The following is a 23,197-nucleotide window of genomic DNA, read 5'->3' as shown; positions in this document are numbered from 1 at the left end:
TGCGAAGAGTGTTGTCCGTGGTGAAGTGGTTCTCCCTATCAAGATAGGACCTCAGGTTTTCAACACTATCTTTCACGTAATGAACATTCGTCCTGCCTATTCCTGCTTGCTGGGACGCCCTTGGATTCATGGGGCAAGTGTTGTAGCTTCGTCTCTCCATCAAAAGCTGAGGTATCCAATAGAGGGTAAGATCGTCACTGTGTGTGGGGAAGAAGAGTATATTGTCAGTAGTGTGCATACCTTCAGATACGTCGAGATGGATGGTGAATTCTTTGAGACTCCTTCTCAGTCATTTGAAGTAGTTCCTCCGACCAGTCCTGTCCTTAAGCCAACTCCCCTTGTGCCCAAGGTTATTCGTGCTCCTCCTGCTATGATTTCTCTGAAAGATGCTCAAGCCATGATTGAAGAGGGTGGTCATACTGGCTGGGGTCAACTGATCGATGTACCGTACAAGTCTGATAAGTCTGGTCTGGGGTTTAACTCTGAAAAGATAGTCAAAGATCAGATTAATGCTGTAGAAGATGCTGATAGCGATTGTGACTTGGATTGCTGGATTTTCCCAACAATTGGTGACGGACTCAATAATTGGAAGGCTGAAGACACTATCCCGATTTCCTTTAGTCAGGAGTAATTGTTATTGTCTATTTTAGTGTTGTAATTTTTTTAATTTTTACAATTGAACTTCTTAAAGCATTGTGTCTATGCCCGGGGCACAATAGCTAATTTGTTAAGGGTTTTGTCATTTTCATAAGCATATTCACATTCAATGAATCAATGGACTTTTTGCATTCAAATATTGCGCTCTTTATCTTTCCTGTCATCTTTTAAACAAGCTATGTATTCTTACACACACTCACGTAACAAATTGCAGATCCATATCCACTCTGGATTCTGTTGATAATAATTCTGCTACTGTTCATTATGACTTTGAAAATCCGATCTACCAAGCCGAGGATGGAAGTGAGGAAGATTGTGAAGTACCTAGAGAGCTTGCCAGACTGTTACTGCAAGAGGAAAAGACTACACAGCCGCATGAGGAATTAATTGAGACTGCAAAATCTGGGTACCGAAGTAGACAAGAAAGAAGTCAAGATAGGAGCAGGCTTGGAAAACAGCGTCAAAGAAAGATTGATTCAAATGTTACATGACTGTATAGAGATTTTTGCTTGGTCTTATGAAGACATGCCAGGACTGGATACTGATATAGTAGTGCATCGTTTGCCGATGAAGGAAGATTGTCGTCCTGTTAAGCAAAAGGTTCGTCGCATGCGTCCTGAAATGTCCGAGAAAATCAAAGCCGAAGTTATGAAACAATTTAATGTCGGCTTTCTAGCCGTTACTTCTTATCCTCAATGGGTTGCTAATGTGGTACCGGTGCCGAAGAAGGATGGTAAGGTGTGAATGTGTGTCGATTACAGAGATTTGAATAAAGCAAGTCCCAAGGATGACTTTCCACTTCCGCACATTGATGTTCTGGTAGATAACACCGCTCAACACAAGGTATTCTCATTCATGGATGGATTCTCGGGTTATAACCAGATTAAGATGGCACCTGAGGACATGGAGAAAACTACGTTTGTGACGCAATGGGGCACTTTCTGTTATAAAGTAATGCCATTCGGTTTAAAGAATGCGGGGGCAACGTACCAGCGTGCTATGGTGGTTTTGTTCCATGATATGATCCATCATGAAATAGAGGTATATGTGGATGACATGATAGCCAGATCTCATACTGAAGAAGAACATCTCGATCATTTATACAAACTGTTTGAGAGGTTGAAGAAATACAAGTTGAGATTGAACCCGAACAAATGCACCTTTGGAGTAAGATCCGGTAAACTCTTGGGCTTTGTTGTCAGTAGTAAGGGAATTGAGGTTGACCCGGCCAAGGTGAGAGCTATTTGAGAAATGCCAGTTCCCCGTACAGATAAAGAAGTCAGAGGTTTCTTGGGACGTTTGAATTACATTGCCCGATTTATTTCCCATTTGACCGCTACTTGCAAACCCATCTTCAAATTACTGAGGAAAAATCAAGAGATGATATGGAATGATGAATGTCAAGAAGCTTTCGACAAAATCAAGGAGTATCTCCAAGAACCTCCAATTCTGGTGCCACCAGTTGAAGGAAGACCTCTAATCATGTATTTGACCGTGTTAGAAAATTCAATGGGGTGTGTGTTGGGGCAACATGACGAGTCTGGTCGAAAAGAGCATGCCATATACTACCTTAGCAAAATGTTTACCGACTGTGAAACAAGATACTCATTGCTCGAGAAAACTTGTTGTGCTTTGGCTTGGGCTGCTCGCCGACTAAGACAGTATATGTTGAATCATACCACTTTATTGATTTCTAAGATGGATCCTATCAAATATATATTTGAGAAACCTGCCCTCTCCGGAAGAATAGCAAGATGGCAGATGATTTTAACAGAGTATGATATCCAATATACCACTCAGAAAGCAATCAAAGGAAGCGTGTTAGCTAATCATTTGGCTCATCAAGCAGTTGATGATTACCAATCTATGAATTTTGAGTTCCCAGATGAGGATGTCATGCTTGTTACTAATTATGAAGAACCTGGACCAGATGAAGGACCCGAACTAGGATCCCGGTGGACTATGGTTTTTGACGGATCTTCTAATGCGTTGGGCAATGGTGTTGGTGTTGTAATTATTTCTCCCAAGGGTTGCCATACGCCTTTCACTGCTAGACTATGTTTTGATTGTACCAATAATATGGCTGAGTATGAAGCATGTATTTTGGGACTCAGAGCTGCTATAGACCTAAGAATCAAGTTTTTGAGTGTGTACGGAGAATCAGCATTAGTAATCAGTCAGATCAAAGGAGAATAGGACACTAAACATCCGAATCTCATCCCTTATCGAGAGCGGGTGATGACATTAATCCCATGCTTTGAAGAGATTACATTCGAACATATTCCACGAGAAGAGAATCAGTTGGCAGACGCATTGGCTACCATGTCATCTATGTTCAGAGTCGGATGGGATGATGAAGCTCCCAGGATCACCATTGAACGATTAGATGAACCAGCCTATTGTTATGAACTTAATACTGATGGAGTAGAAGAGAAACCTTGGTTCCACGAAGTAAAAAGATATTTAGAAACTCAGGAATACCCGGAAGGGGCATCCATCAATGACAGAAAATTTCTGAGGAAGTTCTCCGCTAAATTCTTTTTGAGTAATGGGGTATTATACAAACGTAATCATGACTCGACTCTGCTACGCTGTGTGGATAAAAGGGAAGCAGAAAAGATTATGGAAGACACACACGATGGTATTTTTGGGACTCATTCTAATGGACATACGATGGCCAAGAAGATTCTGAGATCAGGGTATTATTGGTCTACCATGGAAGCTGATTGCCACCATCACTCCAGGACCTGTCACAAGTGCCAGATCTATGCGGATAAAGTACATGTATCTCCTACTCCATTGAACGTGTTGACAACACCTTGGCCCTTTGCAATGTGGGGCATTGATATGATTGGAGAGATTAAACCTACTGCCTCTAATGGACATCGTTTCATTCTTGTTGCTATTGATTATTTTACGAAGTGGGTAGAGGCAGCCTCATTTGCTTCTGTCACCAAGAATGTGGTGGCACGGTTCATCAAGAATAGTCTTATTTGTCGATATGGCATCCCTGAAAGAGTTATCACGGACAATGGCACCAATTTGAACAACAAGATGATTACTGAACTCTGCACGCAGTTCAAAATAAAACACCATAACTCTTCTCCGTACCGGCCGAAGATGAACGGCACCGTGGAGGCTGCTAATAAGAATATCAAGAAGATCATACAAAAGATGACAGTAACATACAAAGACTGGCATGAGATGTTACCCTTTGCTCTTCATGGTTATCGCACTTCAGTGCGCACTTCGACAGGGGCAACTCCTTTCTCTTTGGTCTACGGAATGGAAGCTGTTTTACCAGTGGAAGTTCAGATTCCCTCTCTAAGAATTATGAAAGAGGCAGGTTTAGACGAGGATGAATGGGTTCAGACTCGACTCGATCAGATAAATTTGATTGATGAAAAGAGACTTGCGGCTGTTTGTCATGGACAAATATATCAGAAGCGCATGACCCAAGCGTTTAACAAAAAGGTCAAGAGACAGGTGTATCAAATTGGCGACTTGGTAATAAAGCGTATCATTCTACCACAAGGTGATCCCAGAGGCAAATGGACTCCCACATACGAAGGGCCATTTGTAGTTAAGAAGGTATTCTCTGGTGGAGCCATGATGCTTGCTACAATGGATGGCGAAGATTTCCCGCATCCTGTGAACGCGGACATAGTTAAAAAATACTACGCATAAAAGAGACCCGCTAGGTCGACGTATCTAGGCAAAAGTAAGGGCATCCCGGCGAACCAAAAGGGTTCGGGCAAAAATTAGGGATAAACATATAAAAATGTACACCCGGCAAGTCGAAAACCTGAAAAGGCGGCTTGGGCAAAAAAGGGTATCCTGGTGGACTGAAAACCTGAAAAGGCGGTCCAGGCAAAAATTAGGGATTAAAGCGTATGACTATGTCCCGTTCTCGGTCAGCTTCACCCAAGTCAAAAGGACTGAACAAGCCAATCACTTTTATCCGACAGCAGGAGATGAGAGGCTTGAAGACATAATGACAGTAGTGGAATTAAAATCAATAGGACTTTTTCTGCATAGCTTTCTCTTTGTTTTCTTGACAACTTCCTCTTACTAGGATTTCTGTCTCCCTGTACACAAATTGCCTGTTTATAGGCCCTCTGTCAAAATCAATACAATTTTATTTCCAAAAAGATGCTTTTGTTTTACTTTCTCTGTTTTGTTTGCATAAACGTCCGTTGATTTGATTCGAATGAGTATATGCGTTTGAACATGATGGATGTTTACCGAAAATACATGCATAAAAAAGCAATAGCAGTTACTAAAAGACTTTAGGGTCGAGGATAAGGTCTAACCATGCTTTCCAACAAGTCCGGTTACAAATCCTTTCCCCAACAAAAGCCAGTTATTCCCCCAGAAGAAATTGGCATCACTAGACAGACTGGTCATCTCTTCTATCCCCAGCCAGGCTCTGTTGAATATTTCTATCATCAGACAGAAATCAAGTATCCCCAGCTAAGAAAGGGTCATCAATACAAGTATCTCCAACCATAATATCGGGATTTATTTTCCCCTAGAAGAACTTTTCAGACACATAATTCATTCATTACATCATTTCACAGCATACGCATGCATACAATGTTCGCATTTATGTTCGAAAGCATAAAACATCTCATGCATCATGACATGGCATGAGGCTAACTTTATTTTTCAGGTTAATTATCCTCCTGATACAGTTAAAATAAAGATCCATTCAGACGTACATCTTTATCGATTACATCCAAGATCCAAATACATCTTTCGGATATAATCCATGTGAACATTCATTCTGACCAACACTCGGATATCCTCCTAATGGTGGCATCTTTAAGCCCACCCCAGATATTTATGGCAAATACAACATATACAAATACTATCAGATATAGCCTAACGTACGGTTCATTCTGATTCAGCCCAACATATGATTCCTTCAACTCCAATACGGTCTAGCGTACGACCCATTTGGATCTTCATTCCTCAGATACTACCTAGCGTACGGTACATTCCGAGGTGTAGTCTAGCGTACGACTACTTTCTTTTTCAGATACAACCTAACGTACGGCTCATTCTGCAACTCCAATACGGTCTAGCGTACGACCCATTTGGAGCTTCATTCCTCAGATACTACCTAGCGTACGGTACATTCCGAGGTGTAGTCTAGCGTACGACTACTTTCTTTTTCAGATACAGCCTAACGTACGGCTCATTCTGCAACTCAAACATGATCTAGCGTATGATTCATTCTGATCCTTTATCCCCAGTGAAGTCGACAACCTAATGGATGACTCACTATACGGTCTAGCGTATGACCCGGTGTGGCACCCATGTCTTCAAATTGGTCTGATATACGACGCACTCTGAAGCTCTCATCATCAAACTTCCTGGATGGCATCTTTAAGCCCATCTCCATCAAGACTAATTAACAAGTGCAAATTTTCGGGGCATTCTAAGTGTTCAATGATCTTCCACCTCCAGACCACGAATGGCGTACATGCCATTCTAACTCTCTCGGTTCAAGAATATTGAACAGGGGCAGCTGTCATACCCCAAAATTTGCCCGTTAATCTTGCAAGGCATTTTTTAAGGCACTCCAACTCATTTTTTTTCAAGACATTGATCTCAAAGGAACAAAGACCCAGCACACAGGTGGCCAAATCCAGAAGATGGCCTAAGCTGGCTTGCTCGCTAGGCGAGCAAATCCTTCGCCTAGCGAACCCTTCGTTACACCACTCGCCTAGCGAAGCTTGCGAATACCAGAAATTTTGGGCTTCATTCTGAGCCCATTAGGTCACAAAAATTCATTATAAATACCACAACTTCAGTCAGAAAGAAGAAAGGAGACGGACGGACGGAGACAGAGAGAAGGAACAACAAACCCTGGAGGCTAACCCAGAGAATTCAGAGCAACCCTAAAGGAAACCCTGAAGGAAACTCATCTGCACAAAGGTTACCTCCGCCCAACTCAATCCGGCGCCAACCCTAAGAGTGACTTGCCAATTCAAGGTTGCAATTCAATTGCAAACAGGTTTGCATTACTATTACCGCTTTATGTTCCCAATTTACATGTGATATTATAATTGAATTCATAAATATATTTGGGGTTGCATGTGGATTTAAATATGCTTGAATATCTTGAATGTTTAACCATGTAATTTTTGTAATGGACGCCATAGGGTTTGGAGCTCGCTGAAATCGTACTGTTCTAAAATTCAAAACCCGCAGCCGTTCGCTAGCACATCGCTAAGCGGACATGTAGCGAGCGTTCGCTAGGCCTTCGCTAGGCGAGGCAGCAGCGAACATGACAGTCGCTGACTTTTCTGTTCTGATCTTTGCTCATCTGACATGATTTATTATCACCATGCATTGTTACCTGACATCATTACTGTTGTGATTCCTTTTGTTTGGTGCAATTCTCGGTTGCGCCCTAATTTGGTATTCTGACCTGTTTGCTGAATTTTGTAAGGGTTCACATATTCCCGGAAAAGGTAGCTTGCTAGGTATTCCACTTTATTTGTGGGATACCCTTGTGGAGATTCATCCTAATTATCTAATTGATTATAATGTGAAGATTCATCCTAATTACCTAATTGATTATAAAATATTACCCTTGAATATGTGATCTTGGACCTCTCTTTGTTGCCTTACGGTATTACGGTATTACGGTATTATGGTCATGTCCCGCGAATGTGGGGATACACTTAGCAGAGACCCTCCGATTAAATCATCATGTTCCTATAAGATAAATCATAGTCCCTCGGATGTTGCCTGCGAATATATGATTTTTGTCCCTCGATGACCCGTCGTTGTAGCCTACGGTTAAATGATGATCGTCCCTTCGAATGCTAAGGTATCCTTACAGATGTTGCCTTCAATGACCAATCGATGACCCTACGATGTCCCGTTTACATCCAAAGGATAAAACTACTTACTTCTCAATAGAAAGGACAGTTTTACCCTCATAAGGATAGGAAATGCCCATAAAGACCTTGGGTAGGTATAACTCTTAATTGCTAACTCACAACCTAAAACGTTTTTTCATACATCACACTTTGCAAAACATCTACTAGAAAATCACCACTTGGTATACATTCATACTAGAATCATTGCCAAGTTATATTTTTCTAAACAGCTTTCAAAATTAAACGAGATAAATACTTTGTATACATTCGTACAAGAATCATTACAAAGTTAAACTCTCTTTTCAAAACATTTTCTAAGCAATTCACAGACACTTTTTCAGACAAGGAAAATAACATAAGTGATCAAGCAATTAAGAGCCCATGGATAACCATGGATACAAAGGGTGCTAACACCTTCCCTTTGTATAATGTACCTCCCGAACCCAAAATCTAATTAAGGTCTTTCCTGTTCTTTTCCGCCTTTCCTTATTGGATAAAAGAAAAGTCGGTGGCGACTCTTGCTATCCGCGACATTTGCTTTCCAAAGCAAAAACACACCAAGTCAGTTCACCGTATGACACAAAGCCTTTGTCTCTTTGACTTGTGAATTTCCTTCGCGAGTCATCCTAAGGGAGTCAAGTATTTCTTTAGTTGTTTCCCTGTTGGTGATTTTTTCATATTCATTGTAGGAAATGGCATTAAGCAGCATTGTTCTGGCTTTGTGATGGTTTTTGAAGTTGCGCTTCTGATCATCTGTCATCTTGTTTCTGGAAATGGCAATGCCAGCGTCATATATAGGAGGTATGTAGCCAATAGTAACTATGTCCCACAGATCAGCATCATAGCCCAGAAAGAAAATTTCGATTCTATCTTTCCAGTAATCAAATTTTTCTCCATCAAAGATTGGAGGTTTAGCATTGTAACTATCTCTTTCATTGGTGTTGGCCGTAATGTTTTTCTCACGCTGTATCTCTCTACACTGTTAAGTGTTTGATTAGAAAATCAATAACAGAGCCGAAGCTCTGATACCAATTGAAGGTAGAAAAAAACAAGAAAGGGGGGTTTAAATTGTTTTAAGAGAATAATTTTTTTTAGAAATTAGACACACGCAGAAACAATAGAATTCAACATAGAATTTTATACTGGTTCGCTTGAAATTCAAAGCTACTCCAGTCCACCCGGCTAAGGTGATTTCGCCTTCAAAAAGGACTTAATCCACTAATCTTGAAAGACTACACAAACAATCGTCTAAGAGAATAGAGTTCCCTTAGCCCTCTCAAGTTTACAGACTTCACAAGTCACTTGAGAAAATTTCTTAGCAATATAGTATGATTACAGTAATGAATAGTGCTTCTAAAATAAGCAGAAATTACTAGGGGTGGCAAACGGGCATGCCCGCCACATTTAGGCCCGCCCCGCAAAAGCCCGCAAAAAAACGGGGTGGGGCGGGGCGGTCATAGTTGAGGATGTGGGCCTAAAACTTAGACCCGCCCCGCAAAAAAGTGAGGACGGGGCGGGGAAAGTCCGCGGGCACTGCACTATTTAAGCCTAAAAATGCAAAAATTTATGTAAATACACGTGCCCGTAAAAGCCCGCGAAAAAAAGGGGGCGGGGCGGGGCGGATACATTTGAGGGTGAGGGCCTAAATCCTTGGCCCGCCCCGCACAAAAGTGCGGGCAAAACGGGCATGCCCCGCGGGCCGAGCCCGTTTTTCCACCCCTAGAAATTACGCAAGGTAAGAGCAGGAAATATTCACACGTTAGAGTAGCAGCTCGTGTGAGAGAATGAATAATGAATAATGAATATAGTGGAAGCATTGTATTCTCGTGTGTTTCAGGTGTCTTCTTTGGGTGATGTTCCATCCTTTATATAGAAGTAATGAGAAGACCGTTGAGTGATGTTACTGTTAGATCTTGGACAATGATGGATGATTAATGTCATTAATCTTTGTGTTCTTTCCAAAACAATATTTGGAGCGCCATAAAATCCTTCCTAAAATAGCTTCTTTCCATAAGCGAACTTCTTTAAGGTTAAGCTTTCTGAATCAGAGGATCCTAATGTCAGAGCCTTCATTAAGAGATTGCAACTTCAGAAGATGCTTGTTGCTGACTATCTTCAGAGTTTCTCTTTACTTGATTTCATCAGAGCGTACGTCTTCAGATTCTAGAGTCATTCTTCCACTTCAGAGTGTCTGATGTCTTTCGTTTATCTTGCACTTGCGTTGATCAGAGTCAGAGCCTCTGCTTGCGTATCTTCTAATTGGTATCTTAGAACTTGATTCTATATCTGATGAGAGTCTATCTGACTGTTTTGATTAGAGTCCTGAATACTTAGAAAAATCTCGTTAGGGTACCATTTTTGTTTCATCCTTTGTTATCATCAAAATCTTAGAAATACATTGTAGAACTAAAATTGTTCTTACAATTCATACACCACATCTTACACCCAATACATACACCGTATACACTGTTCACCGTATTTATACGGTGAACAATGTTCTTTTTAAATTTAAAAAAAATTATGAATAGTGCGTAAAAAGTGTATGTACATGAATAGTGTATGAACAATATATGAACAATACTCGTGAACATTAATCGTGAACATTGTCTTTAGAGTAATGAAATAAAGTTGGTTAATGAAATATAAAAAGTTGGTTAATAAAGTGATGAAGTTGATTAATATACGTCCATATATTAAAAATGATTTTTACTAGTATACAAAAGTTGATTAGTAAAAAATAAAAAGTTGATTAATAAAATTATGAAGTTGATTAATAAACGTTCAGTTGTTCAAATAAATTTTGAACAGTCATCAAAATTGATTAATATAAGTTGATTAATATAATTATGAAATTGATTAATGACACAATTTTATATCAATATCATTAAATAAAAAATATATTATTATAATATTTTACTGCTCACCATATTGATAAACAAATAAATATAGTGAAGGTGTAGATTTTGGTGTATGAATATCCTTTGTCTTAAATAAAATAGAATGGAATACATTACCTGTGAGTGTGTTGCAGGAGATTATATTGCGTTTGGATGACATGTTGGACTGTAATTGTGGGTCCGAGAGTGTCTGCAGCAACGGTGTTCTTTGTTGAGGTTTATGTCATTTGTTTTTAGTTGATGTTGGTGGGGGAGTAGGTATGGCTGTTTAGTTAATTTGGCGATCCTATTTCTGTTTTTTTTTTGTTTGTTTCTGCTAGTGTTGGTTCTGGTTTATTGTAAAGGGTATGTCAAATATGAACTCGGTATAGACATGGCTTATACCTGCTGTTACTTTCAATGTGAAGACTTATTTTAAATTCTTTAAAATAATTTATAAAAACAACATATAACATATAAAAAATAATTTAGTTTAATTTTTTATTTTAAAATAACTTGTAAAAACAAATTATAACATATATAAAATAATTTAATTTAATTTAATTGTTTATTTATAGAAATAAAAAATGTATAAATTGCAGATAATCTATTTATCTAAACAAGATTACATAAATCATCATTAAGTGCTTTGAACTGCTCAAACATAGACGAAATCACCATCAAACTGGTCATATAACCAAATAAAAAATGATATCAATTCTTGATTTTATGAGTTGAATTATTTGGTTCTATTTGATTTTAAAAATATTTGTAGAAGTTCCGCACATAAAATCAAGTGCAAGTAAAATGCTTGTCATCAAAATCTATATGCTAGTATTATTTTGGATAGAGATAATGAGTATGCAATGACACTGGTCAAAGAATATGCTACTACTATGCATTCAAAGATACTCTTATGAAAAATTGTTTAAAATTGAAAATACACAAAAACTCAGACAATCTTTACCAGTGAGTAGTTTTGGTAGAAATAAATAAGTTGTACACGTCAATTCACATATTAACATTGAACTAGATTTCTTTTATTTCTATACTATGAACCATGTATGTATGTTATATTTACCAAATTACAATTATGGATTGTTAATGAGAAATTGAGTTATGAAATTCAATGACAAGCTATATATGGATGACTTAATTACATGGGACAGAGAGATATGTTATCAGGAAAATAAGGGTCACTTGTCCTTGGTGGAAGTTGCCTCTGGAAGTTTGACTGAGGGGGACTTACTAACACCTTTTCTTGAGTATTCCCTCCATTTTCTAGCAGCAGCTGCAGCTCTTTTAGCTCTTTCTTTCACTTCCTCCTCTGCAAAACCATCATCATTTCAAGTCAAATAAACAAAACTTGAATTGCCACAACTAAATACTGAGTCATATATTTACAACATGAAGTCAGAATTTGTTAATTAGCTACATAAGTTGAATTGCTGAAGCAATGCAGCTGATAAAAGAAAAATCTTGGTTGATTAATATTATGATTTCATACCTGAACTTTCGTAGTCTCTTGGTTTTCCGCGAAGATTGTCCCAGTATGAATTTGCTTTGTCATAACCTTTCTGCTTCATCATTCTCATTCTCGCTTGTGCCTGCAAGACACTCGTCATTGTTTGTTGTTTGAACAATCAAAGGAATTTTCTACCAAAAGAAAGAGACACTGGCGGAAGCTATGGTGAAATTTTAGTTTCAGTTTGTTAAGACATCCCTCATTTATGTAAAATTAGTATTCAATATGTTTGTGTTTAAGCAGCTTAGTCCAAACCTAATAACTCAGAACTTTCAAGAGTTTGGTACTGTTAAGCAAATGTTGAATTATCTTAAACTGTAGAGCCTCCAAATATTGCTTTCTTAAATTGTTAATAGAATAAGGTGAACGTTAATGAGTTCTTACCAAGAAGTTTAACTGCCTTTTCTCCCATCGGGTATTCGCCTGTCATATTATTATAGTATGGTTAGATCATGTTAGAGGAAACAACACATAAATAACAAATATAAATTACTCGGTAATCTCTATGTTTTTACCATTCTGAAAACATCGCTTAAAGCTGATCCCATTCCTGAAAGCATCAGAGCAACCTGCTCGAATTCAAGAAGCTCTAGTTATATTAATGGTATGCAAAAAGCTTAGCTAGATCCATTAGGTGATATGGTCATGATTTATACCAAGTGGACAATTTTATGCAATTGATTATCTAAAAGAACCAATTAAGAAATACATTTATAACAATGAGAAGTCGAATGACTAAAAAGTTCAGGTAGAAAAACACCAAATTTGCACTAAAGACCATTGGAAACACATAAAAAAAAAATCTAGTATGAAAAGTTAACAAAACAAATGACGTTTGTTCAAAACTGTTTCTCATATAACGGTAGCAGAAAGGGAAAGAATAAAGATGTGATGAAATTATCTTAGGAATTGAGAGATCTTAGGAAGAAGAAAATGGAAGAAATAGACTCTGGCCTTACATTGACTCTTTCTATGCGGCGCATTTCGTCTTCAAGTAATGATAGTTGTGCAGCTGATGTCCAATGAATGCAGTCAACAGGGCTAAAATATAAAAAGGATGTAAAATTAATCTGCATTAGCTAAGTTGTTTCATAAACACTGTTGTTTTTGTGCCAAATCAGGAATACATAATTGTGGTAATCTAAAATTGAAACCTATTTGTAAAAGTAAAACAACAAATGAACTATTAGAGTAATGCTCATACTCATAGAATAAAGAAATACCAACTATCAATAGCCTGTTGAACTAAATCCGGGTTCCCGAACTGACTGTATACCCTGGCTCTTCCAAAGTCCTCCTCAATTTCAAACACATCACAGGCCACATTAGCACAGTTTTTGCAGCCTGTTCAAGAATTTTGAAGCACGATTACATAACACGCATTACAATTACTTACACTAACATAAATAGAACACAACCCTTAATTAACATACACACTCCGGTCACTATTATAAGTGAAAAAAAGATTCATCGAATAAATGATGTATCTAGTCATTATTATATATCAGAGATAACAATCATTCAAAAAAGTTTGTTGGTTATACCAAAGGGTGTACAATACAACATTGTAAGAATGATTTGAAAATACCTATGCAGCTGAACTCGTCGACAAAAACATGATCTTTTGGACTAGAATCATCCGCGAAAGGATTAATAGATGTCAAAGAATACCCGTGAATATCATCGTAAACCCTGCGCTGAACTGGATCACTGAGCACCTGAACTACAGTAGTTAGAAAACTTGAAACCACAAATTTCTCAACCATTAAATTGTAGATATCCAAAAACAAACCCACCTCATAGACTTCATTGATGAAGGTGCAGAAATTCGTCGTCTCAGGATCATTCCCACTCAAATCTGGATGGCAAGTTTTCATACAATTATAGTATGCTTTCTTGATCTGCTCCGGTGTTGCATCTGGAAGCTGGTAAAAAAGACCAATTTTACCATCATTAGACGCCTTTGAAATTCTATAAAACACATGCATGTCCATTCATTTCATAGAATTGTTGAATATTTTGAGTTTGAAGTAATAAAGAGAAGAAAATTAAGAGTTATGTGAATAATTACCAGACCCAAAACTGCATAATAATCTTCAGCTCCAACAGTGTCACTGGTTGAAAATGAATCCTGATCAGTAGCAACTTTGACCCTACCAAAGCCTCTTCGTTTGGAACTTCGTGTTGCGAAACTCCAAGGACTAGTTGGAGATTTCTGCAGCATCTGCCATGAGGTTCTGTGACACAAATTCAGTGATGGATTATGGATTTTGAGAGCTTCTGTGCATACCGGAGACAATAACTGAGCCATTTAAATCACCAAGTTTTGAACATAGAAATTAAATAAACAACATAATGAAAACGGGAATATAAAAATGGGGTTGATATTTTGATTATTTTTATTTATGTTTAGAATATTTGAGGTGGGGAAATTTTGGTGTCGTGAAAGTGTGAAGGGTAATGGTGATGTGGCAGTGTGAGAAGGAAAGACATCCACAGAATTTGAAGGAAGCGTGAGATGAATCTAGAGAGCGAATAAAACGAGACGGATTGGACTTTACGTACGACCAGCACGTGTCATCACGTGCATACATGCTGCATTGATTGCTACTGCCTCTCTCCTTATAAACTAGAGCATGGATCCTAAATTAGAAAAGCCCTTTAATTTAAGAGAAACTCATATAATATACTCTCCCTTTTAAAATAAATATCCCCGTTTTAAATAAATGTCGATTAAAGTTTGCACACACAAAGAATATAATCATAAATTATTATTATAAAATATTATATTGGTATTTAATTAATTTTATAAATGGGTTAGAAGTACCTAATAATAATAATAATAATAATTTAAAACTATAATTGAAAAATAATTATTATTTTTATATTAAATAATAATAATAATATTCATTTTAAAAAGGAGGATCTAAGCTCAAACAACAACAACACTAACCAATCCCAGCAACATTCTGTTGGTCAAATCCAAGCAGAAAAGAGGGACAAAAATAAAAAATACAAGAAGGAAAATTTGAAAGAGGCTAAGCTTAGCTAGATGATTCGCACAATTGTTAGCTTCACGGAGAATATACTTAATACGATAATTATCTAGACTTTTAAGATCATCTTGGATTTTGCGAACCAAGCTTAGCCCGAACTTTCTAAGAGACTTGGAACTAGAAATAACTTTGAAGACTTCCACATTGTCCATCTGAAACTCAAATTTGTTAATATTATAATTCTTAGCCAATTTAGTTCCTTCTTGAATTCCCTACATCTCAACAGTATAGACATTGCAAGAACTAAAAAACTTGGAAAAACCTTTTATCCAACCACCAGAAGCATTCCTAACAATGCCTCCACACCCAATTCTGCAATGGTTGTTGACATCTTCAGCTCTGCAAATGTTGCAGACAACACCATCGACATTGATAGTCACCCAATCATCAACAGTTGGGGACTACCTCACAAGATGCCTAGTCTGGGAGTTGCTCGTGACCTTCTTTCAAAGTGACATAGCTATGTTGTAATGGTCGTGATCAAACTTAATCTCAGTAGGTAACAACTCAGGAAGCACAAAAGCGAAGTTGTGGATTTTTTTATTCCTCAACAGTCAAAGTTTGTATCAAGGTGTAAGACCCCAATTTTGACCCTAAGATCCCTCATGCTATCACATCATATGCATTGACTTTGGGATCACACATTGGCATCCTCCTTATCCCTCATTCATTAGGTTTGCATTGGGAGAGATCACTAAACACATTTGATTGTATCATACTTTATTTTTATTTGTTTACTAACCAAAATGCCAAAAATATGTCTATATATAGCTTTGTTTCTTTTATAGGTAGTGTGTGCATCCACTAAGGCCTCATCAAGCTCACAATTAGGGTTTGAGACCCTCATGTTGGTGTAAGCCCTAGAGGCCAATACTTTTGGTACTTGTATCGAATTATTTATTAATAATAAAAGGCTTTTTCTTTATTATATTTTTTTAATAAAGTCCCTAGAATAGCTAGTCCGTTTAATGTATCAAGTATGACTTAATCATGAGATCACATTAAACATAAGGACACTATTCTTAAAGTATCTGTAGTCAAGCTTTATTGTGAAGTGGGATAACATTAAAGCATGAAGATTATTATGTTTATAGACTGATGATCACATCTCATGGATCATGGATAAAGAGTTATCAAGTCTTAAACATAGGTATGAATATTAAGACTAATATTTATACTGGATTGATCCGCTATGAGAATACTATATAGAATGTTATGCAAAGTGTCATAAGTTATTCTCATGGTGATAATGGTGTATACCATCCTTCGACCTGAAACCACTATGGACCCTAGATGTAGAGTCGAGTGCCTTATTGCTGATCAAACGTTGTCCGTAATTGGATGACCATAAAGACAGTTGATGGATACTCCACGAAGCATGCTAAGGGACATGAGTGACCTAGATGGAATTTGCCCATCCTGCGTAACAGGATAAATGTCTATGAGCCCAATATTGAACTGGACAAGGATGACACGGTCTATGCCTTGTGTTCAGTATAGACATAAGGGCAAAAGGGTAATTATACACATAATTATTACCACAGAAGGATTTGTCAGATCACATGACATTTTCGTGTCTTGGGTAGCAGTGATGTGTTGCTAGATACCGCTCACTGTTTATTATATTAAATACGTGATTTAATATAATTGTCATTGTCGCGAAAACCTATAGGGTCACACACAAAGGACGGATTGATGAGAGATAGAGTAATTAAGGAATACTGTAATGTACGGTGCCCTTAAGTGAATTATAGAACATCATAAGGTACGATGTACTTAAGTAGAATACGAAATATGGTAAGGTACCACGCGCTTAAGTGATTTTGGCATATTATAAGATATGGGCCATATATACTTGAGTGGGCTTTTTAGCTTGCAGCCCACACAAGTGGTTCTATAAATAGAACCCTTGTGTAGAAGCATTGTCACACTTGCAATTTCGTTTCTCTCTCTCTCTCTCTCTCTCTCTCTCTCTCTCTCTCTCTCTCTCTCTCTCTCTCTCTCTCTCTCTCAAAGCCTTCATTCGTAGCAGCTAGCACTGAGATTGAAGGAATCCGTTCGTGTGGACTGAGTAGAGGCGTTGTCATCGTTCAACGTTCGTGATCGCCATAAGAGGTAACGATTCTATCACTGATCATGCCCATTCGTAAGGATCATTAAAGGAGAAATTTTAAATTCCGTTGCATTTTGGATCGCCATTCTCCTTCACCTCAGTGCAAGGAGATCAATCAAGAGATGGTTCAAATTGGTTATAGACATCATATATGGATCCCAATTATCTTCACTTATCATTTTGATCAAGAAATCATCAAGAGTTTGAAGTTAGGTTGCCTTGGAAATCCTAATTCATCTAGGTATCTTGTGTGACTTCCTCAACAAGTTTCTTCAAAATTTGATCAAATATTTCAAGGGGTACTTCATTAAACATAATCTTATGCATATATTATCCTCCATGAGTCATAAAGATCAAGATAACTTCAAGTTTGCAAGTTGGTTCAAAGAGGTTGACCAGAAAAAGTCAACTAGTCAAAACTGGGGTTCCCTAGACCCTATCTCCTACAATTTTTGTCACATGAAAATAATTCCAAGAGAAACTTTACTCTTTATGACATTCCAAACAACTTTCATGTTTACATAAAGATCTAGTTTTGCTTGGAAAGCTATTTTTTATGGTGAAAGATTATAGATCAATTTGTCTGTGCCTTAGTTAGGAAGCCAACTTCCAAGGACCATAACTTGCTCAATTTTTATGAGATGAAGGTCATCAAAGTTTCAAGATCAATTTAAAGATGTCTTATCCAACTTTTATTCTTTGATAAACTTCAAATTTAACTTGTAAGGGCATGTGCCAAGAAGAAACATTATAGGTCATTTTGGGCTATCATCGTTGAACAAGCAATTTTCCTCAACTTCTAAAATGCATAACTCCCTCATACCAAATACAAATAAGGTCAAATTTGTTACCAAATTGAAGAGAGATGAAATATCTACAACTTTAATGAAGGAACTCTTTCCATTTGAAGCCCATAGCAAAAGTTATTCAAGATGGAAGAAGTGGTCATTTGACTTTATACTTTGAAAATTTTCAACTATGTTTGATTTCTCCAACTTCCACCTTAAAATTCATCATGATCCAAGCTTCAAATGGAAAATTATTCAACATGAAAGTTGTTCCTCTTGATGTCACCTTTCCAAAAAGTCCAAGAACACCTCACTTGGACTAAGATTGGAGGACTTTCATATGGGTGTAAGGCATGGCCCCATTTGGAAAGATTTGTGATCAAATTTCATTTCAACATTGCATGGTCCCTTGTTAAAGTTACAGCGTCATTTGAAAAGGATTTTGGACCTGTTTACATCATTTCATGGGCCTATCACATGCCCATGCAAGTATGCACATCACATTAATATTTTTGGCCAAATTTTGGAAGTGTGTGGAAAACAATGAACATGGCTATAAATACATTACCCTTGAACTCAGACTAAAAACCCTCTTGCCCAAGCTTCGAACTGCTTCTTCCCCAAACCCCATTGAAAGTATAATCTTGAATATTTCTTTAGAAATCGAGTTTCAATTCTCATTCTGTTTTGGAATTGAAACTCCAAGAGTCCAAGTTGTTTAATCATCAATATCATCTCCTACAAGTAGATAGAAGTAAGCCAAGCCAAATTGAGAGGAAGATCGAGCTCAATTGAAGCAAACCAAAGGTGAATTTTCATATTTTTCTCTTCTTCGATTCTCCCTCAATTCTCCATTATTTTGCTTGATCTTTGGTTATCTAAAGACCTACCAATGTAGGCAACAGGACTGAGTTGCTTTGAGGTCAAATTGAAGCAACTCAGTTCATACTCCTCAATTTCAATTTCACGTATCTTTCAATATAGTGAGAATTGAAGAATTTGAGGGCAGATTTGGATTCCTGGTGTTTTTCTCTTCAAATTAGTGTATGCACTTTTTATCTTAGTGAAGGTTGATGGTGGACCAGTCCGGTGAGGTCCACCAGAGAAGATAACCGGAGCCCTAGCTCCGATGATGTGTTGACAACGTCCTGAACCATCTGATCTTCTCTCATGTTCTAATCTTATCTGTTGTTTCTGATTACCACTTGTGCCACACGTTGACTGCAACGCACCATGGAACGCGCATGTTTGGCCATAAGATCTGTCACCTCAATTAATGAGGGAGATCTGATAGCCCTTGTTTTTTTTATTTTCTTTTTAATTTCTGAATTTTCATTTAATCCCTTTATTTTGTTTAATTCATAATAATTTCATTTTTAGTCCAAAAAATATGGGACTTTCACAAAAAAAAATTGAATATTTTTCTCTTTCATATTCTGAATTAAAATTATTTTTTGGATTTTTCATGAGTTAAATGTTTTTGTGCATATTTTTAATTGTTTAAAAATACTTCTGGCTTTCTAAAAATTGTGATTTTTTTTGTCTAAGGTCCTTTGACCTTGTTTGACCTAGGATAAATCCCTTGGCCATTTACTTGGTGTTTTGAAGGGATTTTAGGTTTTGTCCAAATTAAAATGTATTTTAATTCATTTTTAATGTGATTTTTAATTGATTAAATGCTTAAAAATATTGTTGAGTCATTTTTATGGTCTTGTGATATTTGACTTTCTGTTTGGGCCTTGGTCATGGTTGATTTGACTTTTGTTGGATCAAAACCATTGAATTTAGGGGATTGATGAAATGTACATTTCATCTCCCAAAATGAATGGATGATTTTGATAAGATGAAATTGCTCTCATGCTCAATTTGTGTTTCTATCTTCCCTTCCCTCTTTATCTTCATCACTATTCTTCCCCATTCCCTTATTTGACCCATGAAATCTCTAATATCTAAAGGCTAATTGATTCATCAATGACCTTATGTTAGATGAATCAATACAAGTATGACTGAGATAGGTCCTTCCCATTTTCTTTTAGTGTGTGGTATGTTTATGAGTTTGGTTCTTTGTACCAAATCTGTAACATGCATTAACACTTATATTTTTATTGTCCGACCTCAGATAGTTGTGACTTCTACATAAGTCCAATTACGATTGCTTAACATAGAGCTAAATTTGACCCTTAAGGGATATCATTCTAGTAAGTGATATTATAAGTCTCTCATTCTTCATGGCATTATGTGGAGACTTGACATTTTTTCTTTTCATGGGAGATAATGGCATACTTGTGGATTATCCAAGTTGGAGCCCTTCTCATGGAAGATGTCTTGGTTTAAGGATTCATACTTGTGAATGAATGGTTGATTGTTCTCCAAAGAATGACTTAATCAATTCAAATTCACCACTACATTTGACTAACCATTGACTAACTCTTGTTAATATTGAATTACTTTCAAGTTATTTACTATTACGAAATTTAAATTTCTGTCATTTATCATCCATTACCATTTACATTTCATATAACTTATTTATGTTTCAAGCCCTTTTCACTTTGCTCATTTGATCCATATATTGAGATTGTATATATTGTTTGCTTGCTTTTATTTTTGTTCGTGGTCTTATGACCTTAAAACATTTAATAACAAGAAAAAACCTAAAAAACATTTGGTGGACTGTTGAACTTGATTTGAATTTTTGGACTTAGAATTAGGCAACATTCTCTCTGCTAAAGGACTTGGCCAATGTCAACATTTTGAGACTGAGCTATCTGAAATGATGCCTTCATCTGATACAAGACCTTGAGTTCCCATTGATTCATCTGTTACTCTGTCTTTGTGCTTAATTTCTTATTTTGTTGTTTGTTTATGCTTGATGTTTTATTCTGAGAAATCAAGGAATATTTCATCTGATACATTGGAAGACCATGAAGACAGTTAGTTATTCGAGTGCTTGCTTGGATGTGGCTATCTTTATTTGATGCCTTGATCTTCATGATGTTTGGATATTGCTCATTGCTTTTTGCTTATTGCTTGATTAAAGTCCAAAGTAAAATGGGTTTCTATATGACATTCTTGTCTGTTGGATTGCATCCCATTGGTCAAATCTTTTCAACCCTTAACTTTTAAATTTTGCTTAGGGTAGTCTTTTCATCTCCTCCCACTTTCTTTAATTTCAAAATCTCTCTGTCTTTTCAAAAACCTTCTTTGTCTTGTGATTTCAAACTTAGACATGTTTTAATGATTAGAAACTTGGGCCTTATGCCATTGAATTTTTAAACTTCTTTTCTTAAATCAATTTAGTAAATAAACTTAACCATATTGACTTAAATTTCGAAAGACAAAAAGAACTAACAACCCCATTCAAATTTTTGGCCTCTTGTGCCCCTTTTACTTAAACTTTTGTTAAAAGCAATTCATCAACTCATTTGAAATTTTTACCATAAACTATGGGGTTTTGATCTCTCATTTTTATATTGGTACGTAGGCATAGGACCGAAGGTCTTGTCAAACACAAAAATATAATCAATGAATTCTTTTCTTATCCCCACACTCTATTTTATCAAACATATTTTATACCAAAAACATATGCACACATAAAAAAAGGGCTCCCTAGGAGTACCTAGGACACTTTGGGTGCTAACACCTTCTGTCTGTGTAACCAACCCCTTTACCTGTAATCTCTGGAATTTTATTAGTTTTGATTTGAAAACTTCTTATCTTTGGGTTTTGTTCGTACTTTTCCCTTTTCCTTTGGAAATAATAAAAGCGTGGTGGCGACTCTGGTTTTATTGATGTCAAGTTTATCCATAGCTTGATGGTCATGAATTTACCGCTACACAAGGCAGTGGCCCATAAAGCTGCCAAATCCAAACTATGAGTACCCAGATTCTAAAAAAGGTTAAGGTAAATCCACTCATCATGAGCAAGAGAAAAGAAAGTAAAATAATGTCCAGCTTGAACCAAACTCATTCACAAATTCTTGGCAACAAAACAATCTCATAACACATGTAATAAGGACTCGGTAACACCATTACAATATCCACAAAATGGATCCTAAAGCTTACGTTAAAAATAAGCAGATTAGCTTTCAAACCTTTAACCTGAATCATCCATATGAGGTATCTAATTCTCTTAGGATCAACAAGCTTCCAAATCTTGCACCATGACTTAGTTTACACTGCTCGATTGGGATAGTTACCAACCTCGTAAGAGCTAGCAATGGTAACCAAGTCATTCACAGTTCCGCTCCAAGTATAATTGTTTTAGTGTCGGCTATTTCTTTGGGGGAGGAGTTATGGCGCATATTAGCTCCACATAATCCCCAGGAATATTATCATTAATGATATTCCAATTCCAGTTTCCTTCTTAATCAACCAAATCTATAAGTAGCTTTACCTCTGAACACGAGCCAGGATTGATCAACACATTTCGAAGCTTAACACCAGTCTGCACCCAATAATCATCTCAAGCTTTTATCGTAGCTCCGTCACCAATTTCCCACATAACATGTTTGTCGACAGTCCCCCATTTTTTATCCAAATTCTTCCACAAGCTCGAACCATAAGGCTTAACTTCTTGTATATTCTCACCAGTGCCTTTTCTGTTGTATTTGTTTTTCAAAACTTGGCACCAAAAGGCCTCATCTCCACACTTAAGATTCCAACTCAACTTGGAAAGACAAACTTCATTCATCCTAACAAGGTGCTTTAACCCCAAACCTCCACGACCCTTAGGTTTACAAATATCCTGCCAATAAATAGTATGCACCTTCTTAGAATCATAACTATAACCCCAAATGAAATCTCTCTACAATCGTTGAATTTTTTTAAGGCTTTCCTTTGGAACCTTACTATTCATCATAGAATAAGTAGGAAAATATTTAATCACTGGTTTAGCAAACATAACCATCCCAGCAAAGGACAACTAGTTACACTTCCAATGACTCAACTTAGAACAAACCTTGTCAATAAGAAGCTGATAGTTGTTATACCTAGGGCTCTTTCCAGACAGGGGCACCACCTAATACATACCCAGGTCTTCAACCTCTCTAAAACCAGACAAATGAGCTATGTTCCTACGAATTCCCACTAGAGTATTGTTGGAAAACATTATTCTAGTTTTCTCCTTGCTTATTTGTTGAGTTGAAGCAACACAAAAGTCTTCTAGAACTTCCATTATATTCACAATTTGACTATCAGTAGCTTGGCCAAAATGCAAGAGATCATCGACAAACATAAGGTGAGAAACCATTGGTCTATTTTTTCTAGTTATAATACCAAACCAGCGTTT

The 23,197-nt window shown here is 36.9% G+C and overlaps 1 protein-coding gene across 1 annotated transcript; it reads right to left on the bottom strand.

The window, feature by feature from the left end:
• Positions 1 to 11,447: 11,447 nt before the first annotated feature.
• Positions 11,448 to 14,475, bottom strand: LOC127107430 (chaperone protein dnaJ C76, chloroplastic). The gene is made up of 9 exons (XM_051044710.1): positions 14,026 to 14,475; positions 13,751 to 13,879; positions 13,543 to 13,672; positions 13,178 to 13,298; positions 12,914 to 12,995; positions 12,470 to 12,523; positions 12,339 to 12,377; positions 11,937 to 12,036; positions 11,448 to 11,756 (listed from the first exon to the last, which is right to left on the bottom strand). Exons 1-9 carry the CDS (start codon positions 14,263 to 14,265, stop codon positions 11,626 to 11,628), a joined length of 1,026 nt encoding a protein of 341 aa, XP_050900667.1. The 5' UTR covers positions 14,266 to 14,475; the 3' UTR covers positions 11,448 to 11,625.
• Positions 14,476 to 23,197: the final 8,722 nt, after the last annotated feature.

This window comes from Lathyrus oleraceus, chromosome 7 (assembly GCF_024323335.1).
Source record: "Lathyrus oleraceus cultivar Zhongwan6 chromosome 7, CAAS_Psat_ZW6_1.0, whole genome shotgun sequence".
Classification (NCBI taxonomy): Eukaryota; Viridiplantae; Streptophyta; class Magnoliopsida; order Fabales; family Fabaceae; genus Lathyrus; species Lathyrus oleraceus.
The sequence above is the reverse complement of the archived record's forward strand: the minus strand, read 5'-3'. Positions and strand labels throughout refer to the sequence as shown.